The sequence below is a fragment of the Coloeus monedula genome (genome assembly GCF_965178545.1).
Source record: "Coloeus monedula genome assembly, chromosome: 2".
NCBI classification, from domain to species: domain Eukaryota; kingdom Metazoa; phylum Chordata; class Aves; order Passeriformes; family Corvidae; genus Coloeus; species Coloeus monedula.
The window spans coordinates 9,977,908-10,002,737 of record NC_138782.1 but is presented as its reverse complement, the minus strand read 5'-3'; the positions used below and the strand labels follow the sequence as shown (position 1 = coordinate 10,002,737).

General features: G+C 46.9%; 1 protein-coding gene across 4 annotated transcripts in view; it reads left to right on the top strand.

The window, feature by feature from the left end:
* Positions 1-2,439: 2,439 nt before the first annotated feature.
* MEIS1 (Meis homeobox 1) overlaps positions 2,440-24,830 on the top strand; it is a 108,298-nt gene continuing 85,907 nt past the window's right edge. For 2 of the 4 annotated variants that reach the window (XM_082303481.1, XM_082303480.1), the window contains exons 1-6: positions 3,306-3,335; positions 4,643-4,869; positions 6,414-6,555; positions 7,080-7,130; positions 7,928-7,978; positions 9,395-9,541. In XM_082303481.1, coding sequence (XP_082159607.1) covers positions 3,321-3,335; positions 4,643-4,869; positions 6,414-6,555; positions 7,080-7,130; positions 7,928-7,978; positions 9,395-9,541 — 633 coding nt within the window. In that variant the 5' untranslated portion in view covers positions 3,306-3,320. Of the gene's footprint in view, positions 3,054-3,305; positions 3,336-4,642; positions 4,870-6,413; positions 6,556-7,079; positions 7,131-7,927; positions 7,979-9,394; positions 9,542-24,830 lie in introns of those variants that run through there. The other 2 variants (XM_082303479.1, XM_082303478.1) reach the window with 2 other exon arrangements.

The window sequence follows — 24,830 nt, the reverse complement described above, 5'->3', positions numbered from 1 at the left end:
CCGCGCAGCAGCGCGTAGAGGCGCGCAGCGCTCCGCAGCGAGGCCGCTGCCCGGCCCGCCGCACCCACCAGACCCCCTCGCTCTTTTCTTATTGTTTTTCTCCTATCCCTATATCCCCCCGCCCCTCACCCTTTCCACCAGGCGATGGACAAGCTTAAATAGATTCCCGCAAAACAGCAAGTTTTTGGAGGAAAAAAAAAAAAAAAACAACAAAAAAACCCCAAAACAGAGCGGCTTTCCTAAAAAGGCGCCCGGGCGAGATGCAGCGCAGCGCATCCGCCGCGGCAGGAGTTTACCGGGATAGCGCGGATTTGGCCGTTTACTTTTTCCCGTTTAATAGATGATCGATTGCTGTCCGGATTAGCCCTCTTTTTTTTTTTTTCTTTTTTTTTTTTTTTTAAGTTTTCTTTCTTTCTTTCTTTCTTTCTTTTTTCTGGCCGGCCTCTCGCGGGCGGAGAGGCGAGCTGAGCAGTTCCTCACAGCCAGCCCTAAGAGTAATAACTGTTTGCTAATTGTAAAATCCTTATCCAGGATGAGGTTTGGGCAAACAATTTGTAGGGCTGTAATTACATTGTAAAAGTGTTTCGGGCTGGGTTGCGCTGAATTAAGCTCATAAAGGCCTGGTGGAGACGCTGAAAAGGGGTCTTTTGGGGTTTTTTTTCCTTTTTTTTTTTTTTTTTTTTCAGGGTGGGGGGGTGGGGGAAGGAAAAGAGGATGGGAAGAGGAGGAAACACGTCCCTGGAAGTTGGGTCACAGCAACCCCCTGCAAGGGACCGCTGCGGTGGGGAATCGTTACCGAGCGCCGTGCCTCGGGGAAATCACTGGGGAAATGAACCCCACGCGCGTAGCTCGAGTGGGTGGGTGGGGATCAGTGCATGAAAGCGGCTCTTACCTGAGAGGTCTGGATTTCTCTCGCCGGGATAAAAAGTCGGTCCTAGCGGAAAGGGGACAGGGGGGGAGGGGGGGGGCTGGGGATCGAAACGGGTTTCCCCGAAGTTTGAGACGTGGCGGCGGGGGCCGAGCCGCTGCCCGCCGCCCCTGGGCGTCCGGCAGAGGGGAGCAGCGTCCCCTCTGCCCCGGGGGTTTTACCGGAGGAACCCCCCGTCAATCCCCCGTTCCCTCCAGCAGCTCAGTCGGGACCGCTGTACCGGGGGTCCTCCTTCTCCCGCCCCGCTGCCCGGGCGGAAGATGCGATAGTGCCGGGGAAGCCGTCCCCGCAAGCGCCCGTTCGGGGCTCGGCGCAGCCCGGCCCGCAGGTAGGGGAGGAAGGGGCACGGCGAGTTCTCCGCTCCCAGACCGGCGGGGACCGGCGGGGCTGCGGGGAGGGATGGCTGTGCTTTTGAACGCAAGGGAGCGGACCCCCGGCTCGGCGGATGGAGGCACCGGCTGGGAGATCGCCCCGCGCAGGACAGGGCGCCCGCGGAGCTCGGCGGAGGGGATAGGGATAGGGATGGGGATGGGAATAAGGATGGGGACGGGAATAGGGATGGACGGGGCTGGGGGGGCACCCCCCCGCCGGCGCGCCGGTCCGAGCCCCGCTTCCCGCCCGGACCAATGGGGGCGCGGCGCGGGGCGGCGCGGCGCTGATTGGTCGACGGCGGCGCGGCGGCGGCGGCCGGGGGCCGGGTGAGCTCACTCGGCCGGCGGCCGCGGGGGGAGCCGCCGGGGAGGGGGGGGGGGCGCCCGGCGAGGCGGGCGGCGGAGCGAGGGGCGGGCGGCGGCGCGACCCCGGGGCTCTGCGCGGGAGCTGCGCGGGGCGGCGGCGCCGTCAGACAAAGGCGACGGGAGCGTCCCCGGGGCCGCCGGGGGAGGGCGGACACGCCGTCCGCGTGCGCGCGGGGGGGCGCGGAGGGCAGGGCCGGGAGGGGGCGGTGTGTCCAACCCGCGGCGCTGCGCGGGCGCGGGGCGGGCGGCGCGCCCCCCTGCGCCGGTGGCGGAGTTGCTGCCGCCCAGCGCATTGTGTAAGACGCGACCTGTTATGGCCACCACTACTTCCGGGTTCCCGCAGTCTGCTCCAGCCCGGCGCTGCGCTGCGCTCGGGCGGAGCGGCGGCGGCGGCGGCGGACGGACGGCAGCGCTCGGACCGCGGCGGCGGCGGCGGCAGCGCCTCCCCCCGCCTTCCCCCCCCGCCATCCCGCCCCGCTGCCCTTCCTCCCGCGCCCGCCCCGCACGGCACCCGCGCCCGGCCCGCCTCCGCCAGCCTCGCCCGGCGGCCGCGCAGGGGCAGAGCGAGCCGGCGCCGGCGAGGAATTAGGAGCGATCCGAGGAGGAGCGAAAAAAAAAAGCCCCCCATCATCATCATCATCATCATCATAATAACCATAATAAAAGGAGAGCCGGCGCGTTAGCGAGCCTTTTTAATTTTTAATTTTTCCCCCTCCTTCTCCTCCTCCCTCGATTTTTAAATTTTTTTTTCTTTTTTCTAAATTTTTATTCTTTTTTTTTTTTTTTTTTTTTTTTTTTTTTTTTTTTTTGGGTGAGCGCACTCGAAAATTAACATTCGCGGTGTCCTGCGCGGTGGGAGCACACGCAGCGGATCATCATCAGTCATTCACCACCTTGACAACCTCGCCTGTGATTGACAGCCGGAGTGGCAAAAAGCCATGAGACTTGGTAGTTGGGTTTGAGGGGCACTTTAAAAAAAAAAAAAAAAAAAAAAAAAAAAGAGAAAAAAAAACTGATTTGGGGAAAGGATATTTGCTTTCTCCCCGCTGCTGTCTTGGAAACGAGAGGGGGAGAGTAAGAGAGAGAGACAGGGAGAGAGGGAAGAAAGAAAGAAAAAAGAAGGAAGGAAGGAGGGAGAGCTGATTTTTTTTCTTCTAATTTTTTTTCCTCCTTTTTTAATGCTGAGTTACCGTATCGCTTCGCTGAGATCCAGCAAGCCGAAGATTTTACTCGATTGCTTCCATTGCTGGAGACGCTAAGGGATTTTTGCCTTTTTTTGGGGGGTGAGGGGGGGGGAACTTCGCGTTTCTTTCTTTTCACACTGGCCTTAAAGAGGATATATTAGAAGTTGAAGTAGGAAGGGAGCAAGCAGGCCGATGGCGCAAAGGGTACGTATGATTAAAAAAAAATGGATTTCAAATGTGAAATAATATTGAAACGTGGCTGACAGAGACGCTGCGAAAAAAGTTTCTTTTTTTTTTTTTTCTTTTTTTTTTTTTCTCCTTTTTGGAGTAGGGGCACAAAGCGGTGTCCTGTAGCGGAAGGATTTATCAGTTGTACTTGTAGGCTTAAAACCTGTGTATATTGCTATTTTCTTGATTCTTTTACTCCCCATCCCGGAGCTCTCAGGGAAGAGGCAAGCTTTCTATACATTAATGACATGCAGGCATGTAAGTGAATGTGTCCGAGCCTCTGTATTTGTTGGTTTTGTAGCTCTAGTCCTACCAATGTCTTTTTTAAAATCACCAGTGCTTGAAATATTTGAATGTGTGCATGTCTCTGAGCATTTTGCTGTGTTAGTGATGATATACCGCTTCACTTTCAGAAGATAAGTTCTGGTTGGGAGTAAGCACAACTTTTTTTTTCTTCTTTTACCTCCTTTTTTTCTCACCCCTTTTTTTTATATATATTCTGTCCCAAAAGGTGCAGTGCAGTGGGCAACCCCCCCACACTCCTTTAGAAAGAAAGTGACTTTAATTTGAATTGGAGGGTAGCAGCATTCACTGCTATTTGTATTGTTGTTTCTATTTTGATTGCGATCTCTTTTTTTTTTTTTTTCCTTCTAACTACATCCTAAATTGAAGTTTTGAGAAAAAAAATAAATCAGCTGTAGCCGGCTGAACAGGGATTTGGGGAAGGAGAAAAGCCCTGAAAAGATGTTTTGTTGCCTAATTTGCCTGCTGCCGTCCGAGAGCTGGTTGGGAAAGAAAGTTCCTCTGCTGACAACTTGCCTTTTACTCTTTCGGTCCAAGCAAGTGTCAGGGATCTTTAAAAGTGTTTATTCACACCTTCGCTTTTAATAGATGAAAAGTGGCCGTTTCCCCCGCTGCCTGGGAACCGCGGTAGCTTTCGCTCCTTAATCTTTAACAAAGAAAACCTTTAAAAAAAAAAAAAAGAAAGAAAGAAAAAAAAAAAAAGAGGCATTCCCAAAATCCCGAGAGCCCGGGCGAACGTTTCCAGCTTTTCGGCTTTAAAAGTTGCGTTCGCGTGGAATTGCTGGAAATCCGCAAATCGCTTCTTCTAGTTTTTGGTTTTGTTCTGTTTTTTTTTTTACCGCTGCTGAAGTTTTTGCATCCTCGCTGGGTGAGGTACCTGACTTCTTATCAGCGGGAAAAAGTTAAGCGGAGGGAAATTTGGACTCGGGGAACCGCTTCCCTTCACGGGATGGGGGGGATGGGGGGGGGGCTGGGAACTTTGGGGATGGGGATTGGGTTTTTTTCACTTTTATTTATTTTATTATTGTTGTTGTTGTTATTTCTCCTCCGCCCCAGACTCGGAGGGCTTCGGGCCGCAGCAGCCCAGCCCCTCTGCTCCCGGCCCGGGGCGGCTTTCCCTCCCCAGGGCCGGCGCCGCGGAACCCGGGCGCGCTCTGGGGGGATCGCGGCGCGTCCCCGGGGGGGGACAGGGGAGCGGAGCTGCTGCCGGGGGCGCTGCCCCCGCCTCCCCCTGACGCCTCTCTGCTCTCTCTGCCCCGCAGTACGACGAGCTGCCCCACTACGGCGGCATGGAGGGGGTGGGCATCCCCACCACCATGTACGGGGACCCCCACGGCGCCCGCCCCATGCAGCCCGTCCACCACCTGAACCACGGGCCGCCGCTCCACTCGCACCAGTACCCGCACGCCGCCCACGCCAACGCCATGCCCCCCGCCATGGGCGCCTCCGTCAACGACGCCCTCAAGAGAGATAAAGATGCCATCTACGGGTAGGTGCCGCGCAGGGCTCCGGGCAACCTGCGCGGGATGGAGCGGGGGGCAGTGCGGGCTGCGCGGGGAGGGGAAGGGCGGGATGGGGAGCGCTGCGCGGAAAAGGGCCGCGTTCTTAATTCTGTGTCGTTACTGTTTTAGGAGGCGGGGGGGAGAGGGTTGGGGTACCCCTGGCACGGGGAGCCGCGTGGGCTCGGGTAAAAAGGAACTTGCTGGAGGGGTGGCAGGCATCACCGCGGGAGGAAGAGGAGAATAATATTCCCAGGGCACAGCCTGCGCCGGGTGGTAAATCTCTGCAAGGAGTTTTGAAGCAGGGCGAGTTTGGAGAGCTTTGCCCAACTTTCCACCTTGTTCGTCTTTCCTTGTGCTATGAAGGAGAGAACTCAAGAGCTGCTTCTCTCAAGTCTTTAAATTTTTAAATTTTCTTTTTTAAAAAAACCTTTTATCTGACAGCATTAAATGTTTCTCAGTGTGGCAACTTGTAAAGCAGTTTCTAGGCCATTTCGATGGGAGCTGACGGGGTTACATTGAGCGCAGATGCTTTTAAAATGTATCTGCCCAGCTGGAGTTTGAAGGGAAGTTTAAGAGCCTTTAAAAATCACTCTCAGGACAGTGAGGAGAAGGGGGAGGAAAACAAAATTCATGGAGTTCGGTTTCTTTATCGGTTTGTCAGAAATCTGAAGGGTTGGTTAAAACTCGGTGGTGTACGGTACCCAGAAGGGAAAAAAAGAGTATCAAGCCCTGTGAGGAAAAAAAAAAAAAAGAACTCCCTGTTATAAATATACATATATATACGTGCGTGTGCGCCCACGCTTATTTATTTATTTAAATTATTAAACGGGCGAAGGAACCAGATGCACACGCTGCCTTTCTCCCAGGGAGGCTTTCCAAGCTGGGAGTGCCCAGGAGCACCTGGTTCCCCCCGCGGGTCGGCGGCTGCGGAACCCCGGGGGGTGGAGGGCCGGGCAGGCCGTAGGGAGGCAGCCCGGCTTGGCCAGCGCCTGCCAGTGGGTCAGAGCTGTGTTGAGTGGGTTTAAGGGCTTTTTCTTTTTTTTTTCTTTTTTCCATTTGGATGGGGATTGTTTCTTTTTCTGTTTTTCTGTTGGTTTGGGTTTGTTTTTTTCCCCTTTCACTCCCAGCAAGTCCTCCAGCAGAAAACGGGAATTAAAAGCATGAGAGGCAGAAGTGTCTGTCCAGGGATTTTAATTTTTTCATTTTTTTTTCCTAAAGACAAGGAAAGTTAATTCAAAATGGCTGCTGGAACCGGGTTGGGTTTTATTCTTGGCTTGTCCTAAGGTTGTATTAACAATATCTGCGGCCAGACAGTGCCGAAAGGCCAGGGAGATGCCGGGCTGCGGGCCGGCTGTGGGAAGGGGCCGGGACGCTGCGGGAGGTGGCGGGTGGTGCCGGAGCCCCCTCTGTGGGTACCCCCTTCCCTGTGCACGCTGCTGTGGGACTAACTATTGTTGTGTTTGGTTTTTTTTTTGTTTCGTTATGATATTTTCCCCCCCTCTGTGTGTGTGACTATTGTATTTTCTTTCAGACACCCCCTGTTCCCTCTTTTAGCACTGATTTTTGAGAAATGTGAATTAGCTACATGCACACCCAGGGAGCCCGGGGTAGCGGGAGGCGATGTTTGCTCCTCTGAGTCTTTCAATGAAGACATAGCAGTGTTCGCCAAACAGGTCAGCAAAACCGGGTTGAAAACAGTAGAAGAAAAAAAAAAAGAGGGGAAAAAAAATCCTATCGAGAAAAACAAGTCTCTGTTGAGATAAAGATGCGCGTTTCCCCCTCCCCCGTCTCTTAGTGAAAGAGGCAAAAAAAACCAAAACAAAAAAAATCCCCAAAACCCCAACCAAAACAAAACACGGAAAAAAATCAGGAAATCTCGGCATTTACTACCCCCCTTAAAAAATGGATAAAGTGGAGTGGTCTGTGCCCGGCCGGGAGTTTCGCTGCGCGGCTCCGGGAGCCAGGACGGGCTCTGCCGGGGAAGCTCCATAGGTATTTTTCAGTGTATTTGATTCACTTGCTCAAGTGTTTGGCTGATGTACTAAATCCAGCAGTCAGGGCTTTGCACGGAAGGTTACATAATGGACCCGACAGTGTAATGAAGCAAGAAATAATAACGTCTGCTTTTTCTGCTTCCATATTTCAAATCATTTTTATTATTATTTTTTCCCCCTTTCCTTCCCTTTCTTACATTTAGATCCGAGCAGAGAAACCCCTCTTTTCCTCTAATCCTGAACTGGATAACTTGGTAAGAGTTAACACTTCTTCCTCTCCCCACCCCCACCCTCCCTTCCCTTCCCATTTATTTATTATTTTTTTTAAACTTCTGTGTCATCTGGAGAGGTGGTTTGGTGGTGCTAAATTGAAAATTTCTCACGTGGATTTTTTAGAATTATAATTGTTACGATGATGATTTTTATATTTACAAGTAAATATGGTGTGGTAATTGCTTGGAAGTAAAAAATCCCATAAGGAAATACATAAAGGAAAACCCCATCCAAAGAGGAGCTGGCAGGCTTGATGGTGAGCTCGCCTGCCCAAGAGGAGCGTGGATTTATCCCCGCTGTAACCAGCCCCTCCACGCACCTTTTAAGCAGCTCGATGGGAAACACAGAGGATTACAATGGCTGGAGATGCACCAGTGGCAAATTCACTGAAAATGAGGTCGTTTTTCTCTTTCTTTCCTTCCCCCGTTAAGGATAAATATTTTGCCTCCACTGTAGGAGTCCTGCTCCTGCTTTCACAAAGCGAGGAGCCAGTGATGGTGTTTAGAGGGTTGTTTTTTTTTTTAAGAAATGTTTATGATCCGTATAATTCAGTTGCTTCGTTGCAATAGGGATTTTTTTTGTTAACTCTAGATCGCTTCTCGTTAAACAGCGCACAAAGCCACCGCTATTAAGTTTTAGTGTTATTGCCATAAATCAAAACAACTTTTTATTTACTACTAGAGAAAAGTCAAGCTACAAAGTGCGGCCAGGGTGGCTGTGGGAAATATCCCCAAATCCAGGAATGAGATTAATGCTCATGTTGTTTGTGTCATTGCAGATGATTCAAGCCATACAAGTATTAAGGTTTCATCTGTTGGAATTAGAGAAGGTAATTTTTGTCTCTCTCTCTCTCTCTCCCTCTCTCTCCACCTCCCCCCCCCGCCTTTCTTCCTCCTCCGTTTCAGTACTGCTGAAGTTCAGGCTTCTGGTAAATTTGCATAAATGTCTTTCTTTCTGGTAATTAGTGTCAAGACCAATCTTGGCGTCCATTTCTCTTCGCAGTTTAATTACAATTTCAGCCTCTAAAACCGAGCTCTCGAACGCCCAGGCCTTGTGTTCATTGTAATACTTTGCTGGCTTTGTATAAATAGTTGCAGTTCTGTGGTGCCGCAGATGAGACTCGAAATGGTTAGTTCAGTCAAGCCCCTGAAATTGTGATTAAAAAAAAAATAGATATTGTTTTTCCTTGGTGTTGGTGAGGAAGAGACTTTGGTTGCAGTTAGTTAGAAGGGGGAATTTTTTTTTTTTTTTAAGAGCCATCTGCAGGTCAGGCTCAGGGCGCGGATTGTCCTGTAACATTTTGCAGAGACAAAGCAGAGTTGATAGTTCTGTCTGTCTCTTGTTCCTGGGAATACTGTACACCTCTGAGCAGAAGAAAGAGATTGCAGCCTAAACTCAGGATTTTTTTGTTGTCTATTTTAGAAATCTTAGGAGGGAGAATGCTAATTTCTAAGCAGGCGGTGTCATCCGAGCTCATGTTAAATTGGAAGTGCGCTCTGGGTTTCCTGAGGATTTTTTACGTGTCATTGATAGCTGGCCTAGAAGAGAATTCCCTTTCTCCTAAAAATAAACTTTTTGAGAGGTTTTTAAATAGTTGAAAAGTTTCTCGTGAGCCTCAGTCACTTTATCTAACCATAACTGTCAGGTTGTTCTCGCTCTACCAAAATGTGTTAAAATCTGTCCATTAATAAAGGCTGCTCAGGTACAAGTCTTATCAGAGCAACTGGGGATTTCAGGGCATGGATGCCTATAATGTATTTCAGCCCAGTGCATTGGGATTTTTTTTTTAAATCCTTTTTTCTGTCCTCATACCCCTTTGGAAAGGGTTTATGATGAAATAACTGGATGAAATTAAATAGTTTACCTTAAATGTCACCCATGCAGGTCACCTCTCTAATGGCCACAGCTCCGGGAGCAGATGAATTTAACACGGGTGTTGAATATGTTGTAGCCTGTGAATCATCTTGTCACTGTCAATTTTCTGGGATATCTCTATTTTGCAAGAAAAGAAAGTTATTCCTAATTCTGGATGCGTCTAGGGGTCTCAGGGGGATAATTGCAGTGTGTTTCCCCTATTTAGGACTTTTGATGTCACAGGGGCAAAGGGGGGAGACTGGTTGCACTTGTCAATTTTACTTATGTATTCCTGATTATATTTTCTTCCTTTTTCCCTCCTCTCTTTTTTCTTTTTCTTTTTTCTTTTTTTCTTTTTTCTTTTTTTTTTTTAACCTCTGTCATAATGTAGGTACACGAATTATGTGACAATTTCTGCCACCGGTATATTAGCTGTTTGAAAGGAAAAATGCCTATCGATTTGGTCATAGACGATAGAGAGGGCGGATCAAAATCGGACAGTGAAGACATAACAAGATCAGCAAATCTAACGGATCAGGTATGATCTCGCCAACGTCGCACACGCTAAAATTTGTATGCAGATCGCTTGCTGGGTCACTACGCCTCCTTTTATTATTTGCATATGATTAAGTCCCTTTTAGATAAATTTCCATCGAAATGAAAATTTTTGAATAATGTGGCTATTATTGCTTCATTAAGGCTTGCTCCCAGATTCGACCTGGTGAGATGAGCTTGTAAAAGCATCGCCTGCAAACTCGACCTGTTTCTTGTCGCTTTTAATTTTTGTCTTTATTTTATTTACCCTTTCCAATAATAGAAGTGGTATCTGTGAAATCACTGGCTTCTTGGTAGCTTAGGGAAGGAAGGGCTGGAGTCGTTGACCAAAACAATAATAAAATCCAAGATAGGTGGTCCGGAGAAGACAGAGAGGGTTTGAAATCTAGCAAATACTGGCTATTTTCTTCCCGTCTCTACGGTTCATTAGTCCGTCTTGTCAGTTTTCCTTGGCCGAACGCTTTTAGACTTGAGTGAACATTGCTTTGTGCACGCCTGCCTGCTGCAAACGCGCCCATTTTATTTTACTTAATAGAAGAAAAAAAAGGGAGAAAATAAAATGGGATTCAGGTTTTAAATTATTTTCCTTGATCTTTCAAGTTTTCAAGCCCTCTCTTTAAAAAATAAATATAGTCAAAGCCAAAGCCAAGCCAGCAAAGCCTCGCGTGGCTGTGATGGTTGTCCACGTTTTGTTTGGGATGGTTCAGACCTTTAATGTCGGCTGCAGTCGGGTGGGAAATGCGGGTGAGCTGAGTGGGGAGAGCTGGCTGTCCCCTCTCCCTTCCCTCCTCCTTCCGCTGGGTGCAGACTGGGATCCTTGCCTTTTTCATGGGAGCGTTTGGGGCTAATGCAGGAGGTGTCCAGATCTAAATTAAGCTCCTGGATGATGGTAGTGACTGAGATTTGGCTTTTATTCGAGTTGGGTGAAACAGTGGGGTTTTCGCGGTCCGTTTGTTTGCTCTGAACCGAGGGGTAGCAGCGCTTTGCCTGTGAGAGAGGGGACCTCAAGCACACACACAATCCCTGGTTAAACCCCCCAAGTTATTTCTTCTTTATGATCAGCTACGTAAATACAGTGTTAGGAGTGATCTGCTCCTGACTCTGGAGGTTTCCTTTTGTTCAAGCAAGGCGCAGCCAAGCAGACAGGAGTTTCCTCAGCTGCTTTGCTGTTATCACTGGCACTGTCAGCTGGGAGTTATTTTATAGATCACCAACATGAAGGTGCATTGCATTGCAGTGTGGGCAGTATCTGAAATATTTTCTCTTCTCTGCCAAAGGCTATCGGGTAGTGTCGTGACAGGGGAGGCAGGCTTGAAGGAAGGCATGAACTTTTAAAAAGGGGTTTATGTGCCCATAGGTAGGCTGTTTTGAAGGGATTTTTTTTTTTTCCCACCCAATTTTGCTGTGAAGGGGAAAAGCTTGGCAGAGTGGGTGGAGGGTGGTGTGGCAGGGAGATACCTGGGGCTGGTGAGGATGCTCTGGGGAGCCTCTGGCCCCGTGCAGCGCCTTAGAGCAAGGGGAACCCTCCAGTCAGGGTCTAGCTGAGGGAAGCTCGGCTCGCTGCTGTTGAATAAAAATTGTAATCCAACAAGTCTAACTAGAAAATGGGTTTCTAAAAGCTCTGGAGTGCTGGGTACATAAAGCTATTTGAGCAAATTACAAGAATCGCTCAGGGGCACGAATGAAATCAACACTTTAATTGCCTCCAAAATGAAGATTTATACCCCATTTTCCCAACGAATCATTATTTTATTAAAGTGAAAGCTAAAGAAATGAAGCTACAGTTTTGGGGTTGTCGGGGGTCGGTGTGTTTCTCCACTACCCCGCGCCCCCCTTTTTGTCTCCCGGAGCGCGGACGTTGCGCGCCCGGCGCCGTCCCCTCTCCCGCTGCGCGGGCCGGCCGCGCTGGGCCGCGGGGCTCGGCCCCGGCACTCCCGGCTTGTGCGAGCGCTGCGCCAGCCGCGCCCCGGGGCGCTCCGGCTCCGCTCCGGGCAGCGGGGCGCGCAGCCCCGCACCTCCCCGTCCGCGCCCGCGGAACTGCGCGGGGAGCGGGGCTTTGCTTTCCCCGTTGAAGGGAAAAGGTGCAAAAATGCGCTTTTTCCACCCCCCTGCCCCCCGGGCGATGAGGCGGCGGATCAAACCCACGGAGGCCGGGCGGGCGGCGCAGGGGTTGCGCGGCGGGGTTTACCGGGGGATGCGCAGTCTCCCGAGCCCTCCGGTAAACTCCGGTGCCAAGCCCGGCCCCGGCGCGGCCGGCAGTATCGGGGCCCTAATGGTTCAATAATAAGGTGTTGAGTGCTGGTCGCCGGGGCGGCTAATTAGGATGTGACTGCGCAGGGCGCGTTTATGGCTGCGCGGCCCTGGGATGCGCGGGCGCGCAGGGCCGGGCGGTGGGAGCGAGGGGCTGGCCCCGGGCATGGGGCCCTCGCCTGCCCACGGCTCTGTTGGGGAGTAGTAAAAGAGTAAGTATTTAAAAGCTTTTATTATGGATTTAATTACATTTTCTTATATTGTGGTAGTAAAGGTTACAGTTAACAGGGTGTTTTTTTCTTTTAACTTACTGGTTTCCCCTTATTTATTCTTTCCCTGTAGGCCCCTCAAAGCCAGTGCCTTTAAGTCCCCCCGGTTAATAGAAAGCAATGACACTAATGCTAGATTTTGCAAAGTAAAGCCCTATAACACTAACCATTGTTCAGTGATTTAACCAGCTCAGTGGCACTAGGTCACTAAAATAGCATCCTTCTCCCATGGGCTCGACCCCGCTGCCTGCCAGGGTGAGACCTGCAGAGTTGGTGTTTACCGTCACGGCTCCACAAGTACAAGGCAGGACTTCGGGCTTTTTGCTGGGGATAGTTGAACTCAAAATCATCCAGACCCCGGGACTTTAAAAAACCTGGCTGAAGAATTGCAGCCATCCTCAAAAGTTTCAAAATAAACCTTTTTTAATCATTAGCTTTTCAAACATTTGCATGTTTAAATTTTCAAATGTTTGTCAGAGCCCGGAAAGATTTAGAACACAGCTGTTGTGTGATGTGTCTGGGAAAACTCCCTCTAATAAAAAAAAAAAAAAAAGCCCAAAGACTGCCTGTAGTTAGACAGCAGAAATTCAGTTTTGTAGGTAATCCTGAACTGTTGCCGTGGGGCTGTTTTCTTGAAGCCACATCACCTTGGCTCCCAGGTGCTCTAGTCCGAAGTGTAAAATTCTCCTAAAAGAGTGTGTCTACGGAAAGCCTTTAGAAAGTCCTTTAAGGAAAACATGGTATAAAGTACCCACCACATCCAAATAAAGTGTATTAGCTGGGTAAGGTAGATTTTATAGGGACAAAACAGTATTTTTCTTACTGAAAAGAAACTTGTTGAGCTCATCCACAGTAGCATTGCTTGACAAAAATTACAATTTAATAATGCACAAGCCAATTACAGATGTAGAAACTTTTAAAGGCAAATCGGCAAAGAGCCACATTCCTATAGGAACTATGAGGGAAATGATCAAAAAATGAACATGAAATAAGACTTCCTCCAAGAAGGTCCATAATTCAACGTTATTTGACTCTACTGTCAGGGAAATTGTTGAAGGATAGTAAACCGATACTAGAGTCTCAGTCATTTTTGTTACAGTCTTAAATGTTTGCAACTGTGGCGTTTTAGATGGCCCTTCTTGGGTGATAATATATCACATATATACACATGTATATAATAAAGCAACACCTCTATTTATGTTGCAATAGATTTTATTTTAATGTGTGCAATTGCAGAATTGCTCTAACAAAAATGCGGATAGACAGCAGCTTTTTTTTTTAATGGAAAAATTACTTAAAATACATTCTTTACAAAGAAAGAACCATAAACTGGAATCCAATATAAAGCATAGCTGAAGGTGGTAGAGTTGTTCAGGGCATTGACCAGTTACGACTAGACTTAACTTTCCCAAATTCTCAAATATATTAGCTATACCTTGTAGCCAATACAAAAATAATGCCTTAGGGAAAAAATTACTGAGAAATACTATTTTACTTCGGGACTTCTTCCCAGGTACTTTCAAACCATGTATGGTTTTAAAGAGGAGAGCTAAGAATATTGCTGCCTTTAGGATATGTGCTCCCATATTGGAGGAACAGGCATCAAAATAATATATGCAGTGCAGAGGGTGCAAGGTAGAATTCATTTCTGCATAATAAAAGAGTTACAGTGGAGTAGGACTCTGAGGAGGACCAATAAAATAATGTTTAAAATACTCAAAATTTAATTTTCTTCCTCTGACTTGTTCACTTTGAGCCAGTGGATCCTTTTTTTGCTTGTTTTCGAGTAATTTTTATTATTTTTGCTGTGATATTTAGAAGCTGTTACCATGCCCCAGTTTGTCAGGCTATTTAATGTGAAGGTAGGATACGTTAATTTCTGTTCTGGATGTGTTTTCTCTGATACACTGTGGCTGAAATTGTATTAGCAAAATAAGATTTTCTTTGCGCTCCTTTTCTTTGAGTATATACATTGTTGAATAGACATAAGATTGAATATGTTTGAATATATTTTATTTAGTTTATGATTTCAATTCATGAATCTTTGGGGTTCTTTTTTATTTTTTAATCACTCAAGAGCCCAAAAGCAGTTATCCGTACGGCTGGGTGTAAGATTTGCGGCCTTCCTTAAGTTGCATGCTCAGGCCTACTTTCCATGTAAAGTTTTCCAAACTGAAGTTAGCTTTTGTTGCAAAGGATAATTTAAATCCCAGATTTTTTGGGAATTCTTTTCAACATCAGACCTGACAGAGCTGAGTTTAAACCCCAGTTAACCTCAGAATTGATCCTAAACATTTGCAAGTGTATGCCACGGCATTCCTGTAAGCCAGAGCTTGCTGTGTCTGCATTAGGGACCATAGATTGTTATTTTGAGTCAACTTGGAGGCTTGAAAGTTACGAAAAAATGAGTTTTACCTTAAGTTTAACCTTTATGGCTGAGGGTTTGAGTCTTCCATGGCTGCTGGTCCACAGGTAACAATAAAGGTAATGGACTCTGCATGCAGAAGGGTTACTGCCGCCCCGCGTGGGCAATGTTAGACCTTAAAAAAATCAGATTATATCGCACTCAATCAAAATGAGTAAGTGTACGTTGTGCTGATAAATACTACTTTAAAAAGCAGTGAAAATCCGGGACAGCTTCTTTAAATTACGGAATCTTTCTTTTGTTTTGTTTTGCATTTCTGCGTTTGGGGTTTTTTGGTCATGTGAGCATGCAGTTAGGATCTATCTTGTGTAATCTAAACAAGTTTAAGAAAATAACGAGGAGAGTTGTTTCTGGTCAGGAGCATTTTTGAAGGTTTCTGGAATTGTTTCCTGATGAGGATTGTGCGAGAGAAGGAGAGACCAGGGTGCACTGCAGTGTCACCTCATGTCCTTGGTGTGTTACCTTCCTCTCCACATGCCCTGTTTCTCAGAGCAGGCTTTGACTTAGATGGCAAATTTGGAATAATTAGTGGTTATATATTTTTTTTCCTGCAGTTGCAGCAATATTTGGAGAGGGTAGCTGTAAGAGAGCACACGTTTTGTGTTTGGACTTCCCTGAGTGTATTTCCTCCCTTGATTAATGGCTCCGTATCTAACCCACCGCCGATACTCTGTAACGCGTCTCAAATACAACTTGTCGGCAGTTGCTTCAGCTCTTCTTTGGCCGGCTTAGCGTGGTTGCCTTTTTGCTTTCACTACCTTCAAAAGGCAAAAAAAAGAGATGTAACCTGGAGCATAGGTGAGAGCAGAGTCCCATCAGGCCAGTGTCCTCGGGATTCTTTTTTTTAATTTAGCTGAGATCCCTGGAAAGCTTCAGTCCTTCGGCGATGGGGGCTTGGTCTCTGTTAGCGAGAGGGCCGCTGGCAACGGGGGAACCCGATCGCCCCTGCGGGCTCAAGTCCTTGAGTTGCCTCACTGGTTGCTGCCGTTGTGGGCTCATTTATTTATTTTTGGGAGCATATATCCAAGAGGTGAAGAGCGACATGGAGATTTCAGGCTTATGTGAGTCGTGCGTACAAAAGCAATAGCGCAGGCAGCAAGTGGTTTCTGGGGGTCATCAGATTTTGGAAAAGGGAGTTTGAGATTCTGGGGAAATGTTGAAAAATTATATGTTGGTGAGGTGAATTTAAAAAAACCCCTGAGTTTGTCCTATAGGCAAAGGGTCTGTTTGCAATTTAAAAAACAGAAGTAATTTAAGAGTTACAATACAGAGACTGCCATTTTCTTGGGAACTTGCAGGGCATACAGAAGGTAGCATGGATTTTTGCCCAAATTTGGCCTCTTTTGTTGGCAACAGGATGGGCTGATGAAAATCATGGTGTCTTCTTGTTTTGCAAATGGATTTTATTTTGCAAGCATCTTCAAATCCAGGCCAGGTGCCCCATTGAAGAAATGTTTCCTCCCTGTCCCCGTCAGAGGTTATACGTAACTTGTCCATGAGTTTTGGGGATCAATAAAGGGATAACTCTGAAAGGCAATGGCCCATAACACATGGGGAGTGGGATGAGTTGATCTAATGTTCCCTGCCTGGCCTCAAAACTCGATGAATCTCTGGGTTTGTCCACACAAGGACACTCAGGAGAGGTAAGACAAATTGATTGGGTGTAAAATTAAAGTGCATTAGTTAAAGTGCATTGCACTATTGTGTGGATGCTCTCATTCAGAAGTAAAGTGGCCTTAGTTCACTTTAGCCTAATCCCCTTTGGAGTAGGCCACTTTTCTTTTGAATGAGAACATCCACATTAACTTTTAGTTAATTCGTCTTTCCCGAGCGTCCTGGCGGCCTCGTGCCCGCCGCTCTGGAGAGGTTCGGCTGGCCAGGCGCTGGCTCCCCGCGAGCTTTAGGTAAGCTTTTCATTAGGCATATTTCATCTCCACAGCAGCACTTAACTGCTGGCGCCCGTCATCGCCCCAGCCGGGGCTCCGCACCCTCCTCTCCTCCTGCTCCTGCAGCTCAAGAGCGATATTGTTGTTAATGCTGCCTGGGAAAAAAATCGGAAAGTTTTAGGTGGCAGGGATTTGGGGAAGGATCCGGCCGAGGTGGTGGGGACAAGGGCTTAGCCAGGCTGTGAGGCAGGGGGAGAGCTGCCTGCACCCTGTCTGGGGGTCAGTGGTTTGGGCATTGTGTTTCCCAGGTGAATTTGGCTTCAGGCTGCTCCTGGTATCAGTCCTCCTCCCAATAGTCTGAGCATTTTATTTTGTGATGGTGAGATCCTGACACACTTCCTGCATAGTTTCTTCCCTGTCCACTGCTAAGTCATTTTTTAAAGACAGTGAAGAAATCTAGATTATTTTTTTTCAGCTGATATTTTCAATAAGAAAGACAAGATTGAATACTAGCCGGCAGGAGAGCTAATTTACCTGGTGGAAAAAAATAACAGTTAGTTTTGGAGCTGTTTTATATTCTTGCTTGGAGTTCACTGAGCCTGAGTTTGTGTTAGAGATATTTTCAGGTATCTTCTAGAGCTTATAAGTAACCTATTTATTTACTTTTTACTGACTCGGCCATATGTGCATATGCTGTGCCATGTCACATGCTTGACATTGCCCTTTTCATTCATAATAAAATTTACAAGACTTCTTGCATTAGTAAGCAATTTGCTATTGGAGCCTTTCCTAGAAATACAGAATTCTATTTCACCAAAGTATTGTGTTTCCTCTTCAATCAGTAGTGAGGTGGGCTATTTTCTCAAGGACTCTCCAGGCATCTATATGATATTCCCACTTGGGCAGATGATCTCCAAAACTGCATTACCTACTTCTTCATCCTGAAGAGCCATTGCAGTAAATTAAAATTCTCTTATTAGCATCACCAGGCTTTGAATTTGGTCAGTTGTTTCCATTTGCAGCTTGGCCTTTTCTTTTTCTTCTGTTTTTCTGTTTGTTTTTTTTTTTTTTTAGTATAAAGCAAATATGCATCCAGACCTCCTTTGCTGAAGTAAACTGGCCAACAATGAGAGGGATAATTCTTTATTTGCTTAAAAGAACTGCCTGTTTTAACTTCAGAAATACTGACCCAGAGCAAAGCAACAGCTGATGCCATCACAGGCCGTGTACTGTATTCAAACAGCTGTACAAAATGCAAAGCTGCGGTATTAATCCTGCCATTCACAGTTTATTTAAGTTTTTCAAACTTCTCTCATATGGGCATGGCATCAATGCCTAATTATGCCTCCATTAGGGTTACTGGGCCCTTAATACAGAAAATTGTTGTATTTAAACTTTGGAAAGCTGCATCGATGTAATATAAGATACTTGCAGCTGGCACATGTTCAGGGAAGGCAAACTTTACCTTGTAATTTTCTTTTCATTCATTTGGCCTTTAGGTTTTGGTCCAGTTTTGTTCCAGAGGTCGGACCATTGCTGGTGTTTTAACACTGGCTTTAAATAGCTCCATTTAAGTCTGCATAGCTCTCGGGAGAAGGGAGAGTAAGAGCAGATTAAAAACCCCGTGGCTTCGTCAGGGTGCAGGGCTACAAGTGTCTGTGCAAATAGAAATGCTAGAACTGATTGTCTCATGGGTATTTTGCCCTTCTCTGAACCTGGGCCAGCTCTGTCAGCGCAAGCTGGGTTTGATCTGTGGGCATTAAAGTCTTGACCCCTGGCAGGGCTGGTGCTACCTATTGCATTGGGGTGGGCTGTGCAGGGATGCCCCTGACCTCAGCTGGGATATCACCTGCTTGCTGATTTTCAGCAGCAGCCCAAGGCATGTGCTCTCACATGGGGGTCAGCGGCTGCTTGCCGATATTTGGATTAATCTGGTGAGCTTAGTAACCATGGCCAGCCCCTTGTTAGAAACCTTGGGAGGACACAAATACTATAGACTCAGTAGGTGGCACTTTGGCTTTAGGCTTGAGCCACTCTAGGGGACTCTTCTTCTACTTGGGGTGCAGTCACAGAGATACTTTTGCCCCTGAGCTCCTCCACTCACACCTGCATCGTGGAGTTAATTTGCGTAGGTAGAGTTGGCCAAATTTTTTGATGAGGAGAGTGTCCCAGTGGCTTGTGATTTATAAATTTTCTCTTGTGTACTGTGTTACGGGGGAGTAATGTCACTGCTGTATTTTGGTGATGGGTACAGCTGTGTCACCAGAAGATCATTTGAAGTCACAGCTTTGCTCTCCCCTTTGCTCATGTGCACACAGGCATTTTGGGCAGCACTTGACACGGACAGGGGCTCCGTAGCTGAGTGGCACCGCTGGGCATCACTGTGACAGGAGGGTGTCAGGAGGGGGAGAGAAGCCTTTCAAGCACATGCGCGAGTCGGTGGCAGGCAGCTTCCTGTTGTTTCCCAATATTTGTCAGGATACTTGGGAAGAGGGTCCTTGTGTTTGCACGGATGCTTGGGATGAGATGCTCATGCACACTGGTGGCAGCTTGGGCACTATGCTCGAGCCATTCCCTCCTTTACCCTTCTCTGCCTGGAGGATTTTGCAGCTGTGCTACTCCTGGAGGCTCCTGGCCCTCCTCCCTGTTGTGCAAACAGTTTTACTGGTGTGGCTTCCACCTATAATGGGAGCATCATTGTGCTTTGCCCATGCCTGTGAGGCCCGTGGCAGTGTTTTGTGGCACAGCTATGTAGAAAAAGCAGGGTATGTACAGCTGTGTCTTGCTACATTCATCTAACTCCTGTGGGGGATCTCTTTTTCATTACTATTTTCCTTAAAGCCAGAGTGGTGGTATGCACATGACTAGTATGTGCAGGCAGGATTAATTTTGTTCTTAAATGCACATGTGTGCATCGAGCCAACATTTGGTCCTCAGTGACAAGTGTTTGAGAGATCCTTTGGGTGAGAGGTGATACAGCGATGCTGGAGGGGCAGGGGTGGGGAATGCTCCTCTGATGACAGCACGAGGCAGGAGGGGAGATGCGGATTCTCTTCCCAGGTCTGCTGAGGTTCTGGACCAAGACGATTAGGTGCTTGTGAGCCAAGATATTCTACTTCTCCTTTTCCCTCGTCGTCAGGTAGGGTTGATATCTTAATTTATATGTCATCTAGTGATAGCAAGGTGTATATAGAAGATATTTAAGAATAAGCTGTGGTATGTTAAAGTAATTATTTCACTATGTGGATAATTTGAAGAAAATGTTGCAAAGAAAGCAAAATGTTTCTGTTTGGTGTCACAGGAAAGCACTATGCTGAATTGGAAGGCTGATGGTAAACATTGCTTTTGGTGGCTTTATGCTTTGGTTTTAGCTTCTTCTGCTATTTTCCACTTAATTAGCTTGTCTAAAAAGTATTTAAAGGAGGAAGGGAATAAACTGAAACTTTGGATGGAGTAGGTAGCGGTGCTGCTGGTAACTTCTGCAGAAGGAGCAGTGCTGTGGGGTTGACTGGAAACATTTGAGGTGGTGGCTAGTCTGCCTGTCCCAAGGCATGGATCTGTGTGGGGCCATGCCATGAGCCCTATGCTGCTACAAGTGCCACTGGGCAGGTAGGTAGAGCTCCCTGGGAGGTGCAGTGGGACCACACAGACCTCTCAGCCCAACACTTTTGGGTGACTCTGGCAGCTAGCTGTGCTTCCAAGCCACCCCTCAATGAGTGAGTGGAGGCATCAGGGAGCCACGGCCACCTCAGCCTGGCAAACCACCCTGGAGCTCACCGGCCTCTGGCTCCCGCAGCTGGGGCTCGGTGTGTTTTGTGGCCACTGGCTCGCTGGCATGTGGCTTGCAAAGCCAAGCTGTGCAGCCGCTTCTGCCTCGCTGCAGATTTGGCTTGTTGTGAAATGGTAGAAAGTGGAGGAGCTGCTCTGCAGAAGGGTTTGGCCATGAGCGTTGGAAAATGTGAATCACGGGGATTCCAGTTTTAAGCCTTCTGAAGATAACGGGGAGCACGTACTGGAGTGCGTGACTTGCAGAGGGCCTTAAAAAACAAGGCGGCGCCCTCAAGATTAAGCAAACGTTTTACAACCAGGAACACATTTTATACCCAACACAGGCTTTGCAGGTATCACATCCATCCAGACAGAAAGGTGTAGCTGGAGCAAAGCTAATTATACTGCAATTTAATTTTGGTGTTGAACAACAATGCAAGGCGAGTGGGCTCTTGAATCCTGTGAACAATGTGCTGTAATCAAAATACCCTGACTCCGAATGGCGTCTTTTGTCAGTTAGCTAAAAAACCATTTGATAGTTGTGACACAAGCTCAGGGTTTTTGCCTGCGATTGAGCTGGAATGAAGCATGGCTGTTGCAGAGCAAGGGCTGTGCTTGTGCTTGTGCTTTCCCTCCCCAAGAAGCCCCATTTGGGCCGATGGGATGTTGGAAGTCAGAGCCTGCATTTAAGTAATACAAAAAAATATGCAGTGGATGCCCCAGTGGGTTGATTTGTCTTCCCAAAAGGTACCATCCCTAAAAATCTGTAAGGGGAATGCTTAGAGATGTAGGTTTTGCTGTAAGTAAACCTTTGCTGTTTGTCTGAGTCCAGACATTCAGGGTGGGAAGTTCATGTCTCTCCGTAGCACTGACTCCCGCTGAAGCTGCCTCCTGGGACCCTGGTGGGACAGAAGGGAGAGGGTGGGAGAAGCTGAGGTTGAGGTCTCCCTCCTGCCCAAGTCTGTCTGGGTAGGTCAGTTTTAGGACCTCAGCCAGTCATCTGACAGCCTGTGCTGTCTCATTTGTACCTGAGCATCTGGCAGATCCCCTTCTAAATGACTTTTAAGACATAAACACAATAAAGGGAAGGGACGGCAGGCTCTCATTTTCAGGCTAAGTGGCGAGACATTTTTCCTGTTTACACCTTTGGAGGAATCATTACATGAAATATTGAACAGGAAACTCTTATTTGTCTCTGAAGACCTTTTTCCTGGTCTAGAAAGATATGGAAAATTATCCAGTCTTATTAAATTTAGTAGGAGCCAAGGAGGACTAACGCACCTCAAGGACTTGCACACCAGATTTCTGGATGTCGCAGTGTTGTTTGGGGCTGACTTTGTGCATGTTTCTGCATGATATTTAAACTTTAAAAAAAAAAGAAATCTATGTGGAGCAGTGATTTTTATCTCCTGACTGCAAAGCTGTGTTTCCTTGTGTCAGAAAAGGGCCAGGGATTAACGCTATCTAGTGATATGTCTCTTATCAAAGGGAGGAGACAGGTTTACAATGCGGGGTTGCTCTAAATAGAAAGTACTAGTCAATGTTTGTTGTGTGGGAGACAAAAATCCTGCATCACCATCAGCTGGCTCAGTTAACCTGGCTGAGCAGGCAGTGTTTACTGTTCAGCTGAGATTAAAAAAAGAAGAAAAAAAAAAAAAAGAGGAATTGAATAAGGTCAGTCAAATTTTAAGGCCCACTGTGATTGAGGCTGTTGCTGTTTAGGTGTCCATCAAGGCTACCATGTGCAGCAACCTCCAGTGCAAGAAGCAAACCCTGACGTCTAAGTGTCTAAAAGCTGTTTGCTTTTGTTATTGCCAGAGGTTTTTTTGGGTGCCTCTGGAGTCCTTTCTCAAAGAAAAGTCCATCTGCCTGTGCTGTCCCCCCTGGGAGGACTTTGGAGATGACTGCCCAAGAGCGGCAGGTTTGATTTCAGCATAGGCAGAAGGTGTTGGAGCTGTGCTTCTGACAGAATGCAGCCCAGGCTAGGGGGGGCTCTGCATAGCTGTGAACACGTGCAACCCTATGTGCACACAAATACGCACAAATGGGTTTTTTTAAAAGTCTTGCCCCTGCAGAGTTGACAGGGCTTTGGTGCCTTCTGGAAGAGAAGAGCTGTGGTTTTTCTCCTTCCCCTTTGTCTTTATGTCCCACCCAGTCTGATGAACTCCATTTCATTCTCCTTTATTTTTTGTGGTTTATGTTTGCTGCTTCTAATTATTCTTTTTCCTTTGGAAAACACTATCACCCTGTCCTTTTGCACTCGCGTTTTCCACTCATCCTGTTTAGTACTGTCAGGCCCTTTCCTCTCCTCTCCTTGCCATGGTCTCTTCTCCATGCTCTGAGGGTAAGGAGGGGTCAGAAGGCTGTGCTGTGTTAGAGATGCCTCCGTGGGTACGCAGGTGATGTCGTGCACCACACACCGGGGTAGGGTCAGTGCTGAGGCCCAACAGCAGAGTTAATGGAGAGCACTGGTGTCGTTTGGTGGATGTTCTTTTAGTGACCTTTGACAGTGTGCAGTGTTAGTTGTGCCTCTGGTCCCTTCAGGTAAAATCCTGGCCTTGTGAAAATCAGTGGCAAAAGTCCTGTTTATTTCCAGTTTTCTATCCTCTCTGGTATTCACATTGATACCCACTGTCATTCCTTTTATCTATTTGTCTCCTGCGTTGCATGCATAAAGACAGCTTATATCTTATTTTTCCTATGCAGCTGCGAAGAGTTAGAGAAGAGTTTTACCCTCATTTGCAATAAGGGGAAACTAAAGATAGAAAGCTCATGACTTTTCTGGGGCTAGGAAGGGAATCCAGGTCAGGGCTGAGACTTCCATGCAGCATTTTTTCTGCTTTTTAGTTCGCCAGACCTTGCCTCCTCTTAACGCTGCAAAGGTTTCCATCTGTGCACAAGTCGCCCTCGCTGTTCTGCTTAGTTGCAGGCGGAGTTATCACCTGCCTGTCATTTCAACGACCTTATTTCCCTCGACTTGGAACACCATTTTTTCCATCTGAGCCCAATCTTTGTGCCTTCATTGTTGTCCTATTAAAAATAACTCACCTTGGAATCGAAGTTGTATGAAGCAGATTATGCAAGAGTTGTTGGCAGTAAAAAGCATCTATTTTTTAGCATTTTGAAGTTTTTACATGTACAATTTATTTTGATCCCTGTGGCTTTGGTTGTATTGGGTATGATGTCCCTGCTTGGTTTTGGTAGGCTGGGAGGTGGGATTGCTGGCTATCAGCCTTGGTTAGTCCCACTAGGAGATATTTAGGTGGCAAAGCCATGAGTGGGTCCTCTCAGAAAGTGGAGTTAATCATGACTCAGAATTTCATGGTCCCCAAAATCCCACACTTGAGGAAGCTGGTCTAGTGGAAGCTGTCCTTGCCCATGGCAGAGGGTTGGAACTAGATGATCTTTAATGTCCCTTCCAACCCAAACCATTCTATAATTCCCTGTTTGTATAAACAATATATGTGTGCAGAATCTAGGAAATATATGGCATTATATTTTTAGTATTGTCAAAGTATATTTTTAATCCTCTATACCAATTTGTATTTTTCTTCCCAATTAAGAGAAAAGTCAAAAGGTTTCTTGTATGCTGGATGGGGAACCGGCTACCTAAGGATTCTTATTAGCCATGCTCTCCAGAAGTGAAGAGGGATAGGACTTGTGGATTGCAAAGACCAGGTCTGTCTGTCATGTAGCTCTAGTATCCGTCCTATGGATTATACACTTGAGGTATTGAGCAGCCATATTGAGTGTTTTGCCCAAGTGAGCTTGGGGACATCAGTATGGCTGACAACCAGAAGGATAAACTATGCAAAAAGTAAATCCTTGTTAAATAGGTGGGTTCTGTTTGTGGGAGATGGATGCAATAACTTAATGAATCAGGCCCCTCTTTTTACTTCAAGTTCTTGCCTGTACTGAGCACAACTATTTCCTAACGTGATGGGTCACTAACCTCAACCTCACACAGGTGAAAATTTTTAAAAGGTAGGAGTTAAGAAAATCAGAAGAACATTTCAAACATAGCATATTACTTTTTTCCTGATGAATAAGTATTTCATTTAGAAAAAGAAAATAAGATAAAACTTCAGAACAAGAACAATAAGCCCAAATTATGTTGACAAATTGCTGGCAGCAGCTCCATTCCTCCAGGGCAAGGGGATGAATGATTATACCTGCAGCCAATTCTCTGGTAGCCCGGAGGAGTGAAGGGTTGTCCAACAGGTAAAGGAATTAGCTGTTCCCCATTTCCAGTTGTTACACAAACACAAATGAGCCCACAAGAGGGCTGTGCTCACAAAACTTTTGAGAAGATATATATCAAAAGATGCTGAGTACAATTTTTATCACCTTTAATAGAAAGCTATTTCTTTTATTTATGTACTTACGGTCAAACCTTTGGTTCCTTGGCCAGAAGCTCTTCTTTTCCCTTTCATATGCTTGGTGCTGAAAAAAATCCATTTTATTCTTTAATATAAGCAGAAGGCAATAGTTTCTCCCATTTTGTATTAGTGTTAACTTGTGTTAGTTAAGGAATGTTAACTAATCCAGCTGTTCTTGGATTGCAATAGTAAGTGTATGTAATGATATTTATATACTGTACAAAATACCTAATTCAGCCATTAACCACATAATTTTGTCTGTAGCTTTTTTGTTTATTGAGGCTTGATTGAGGTA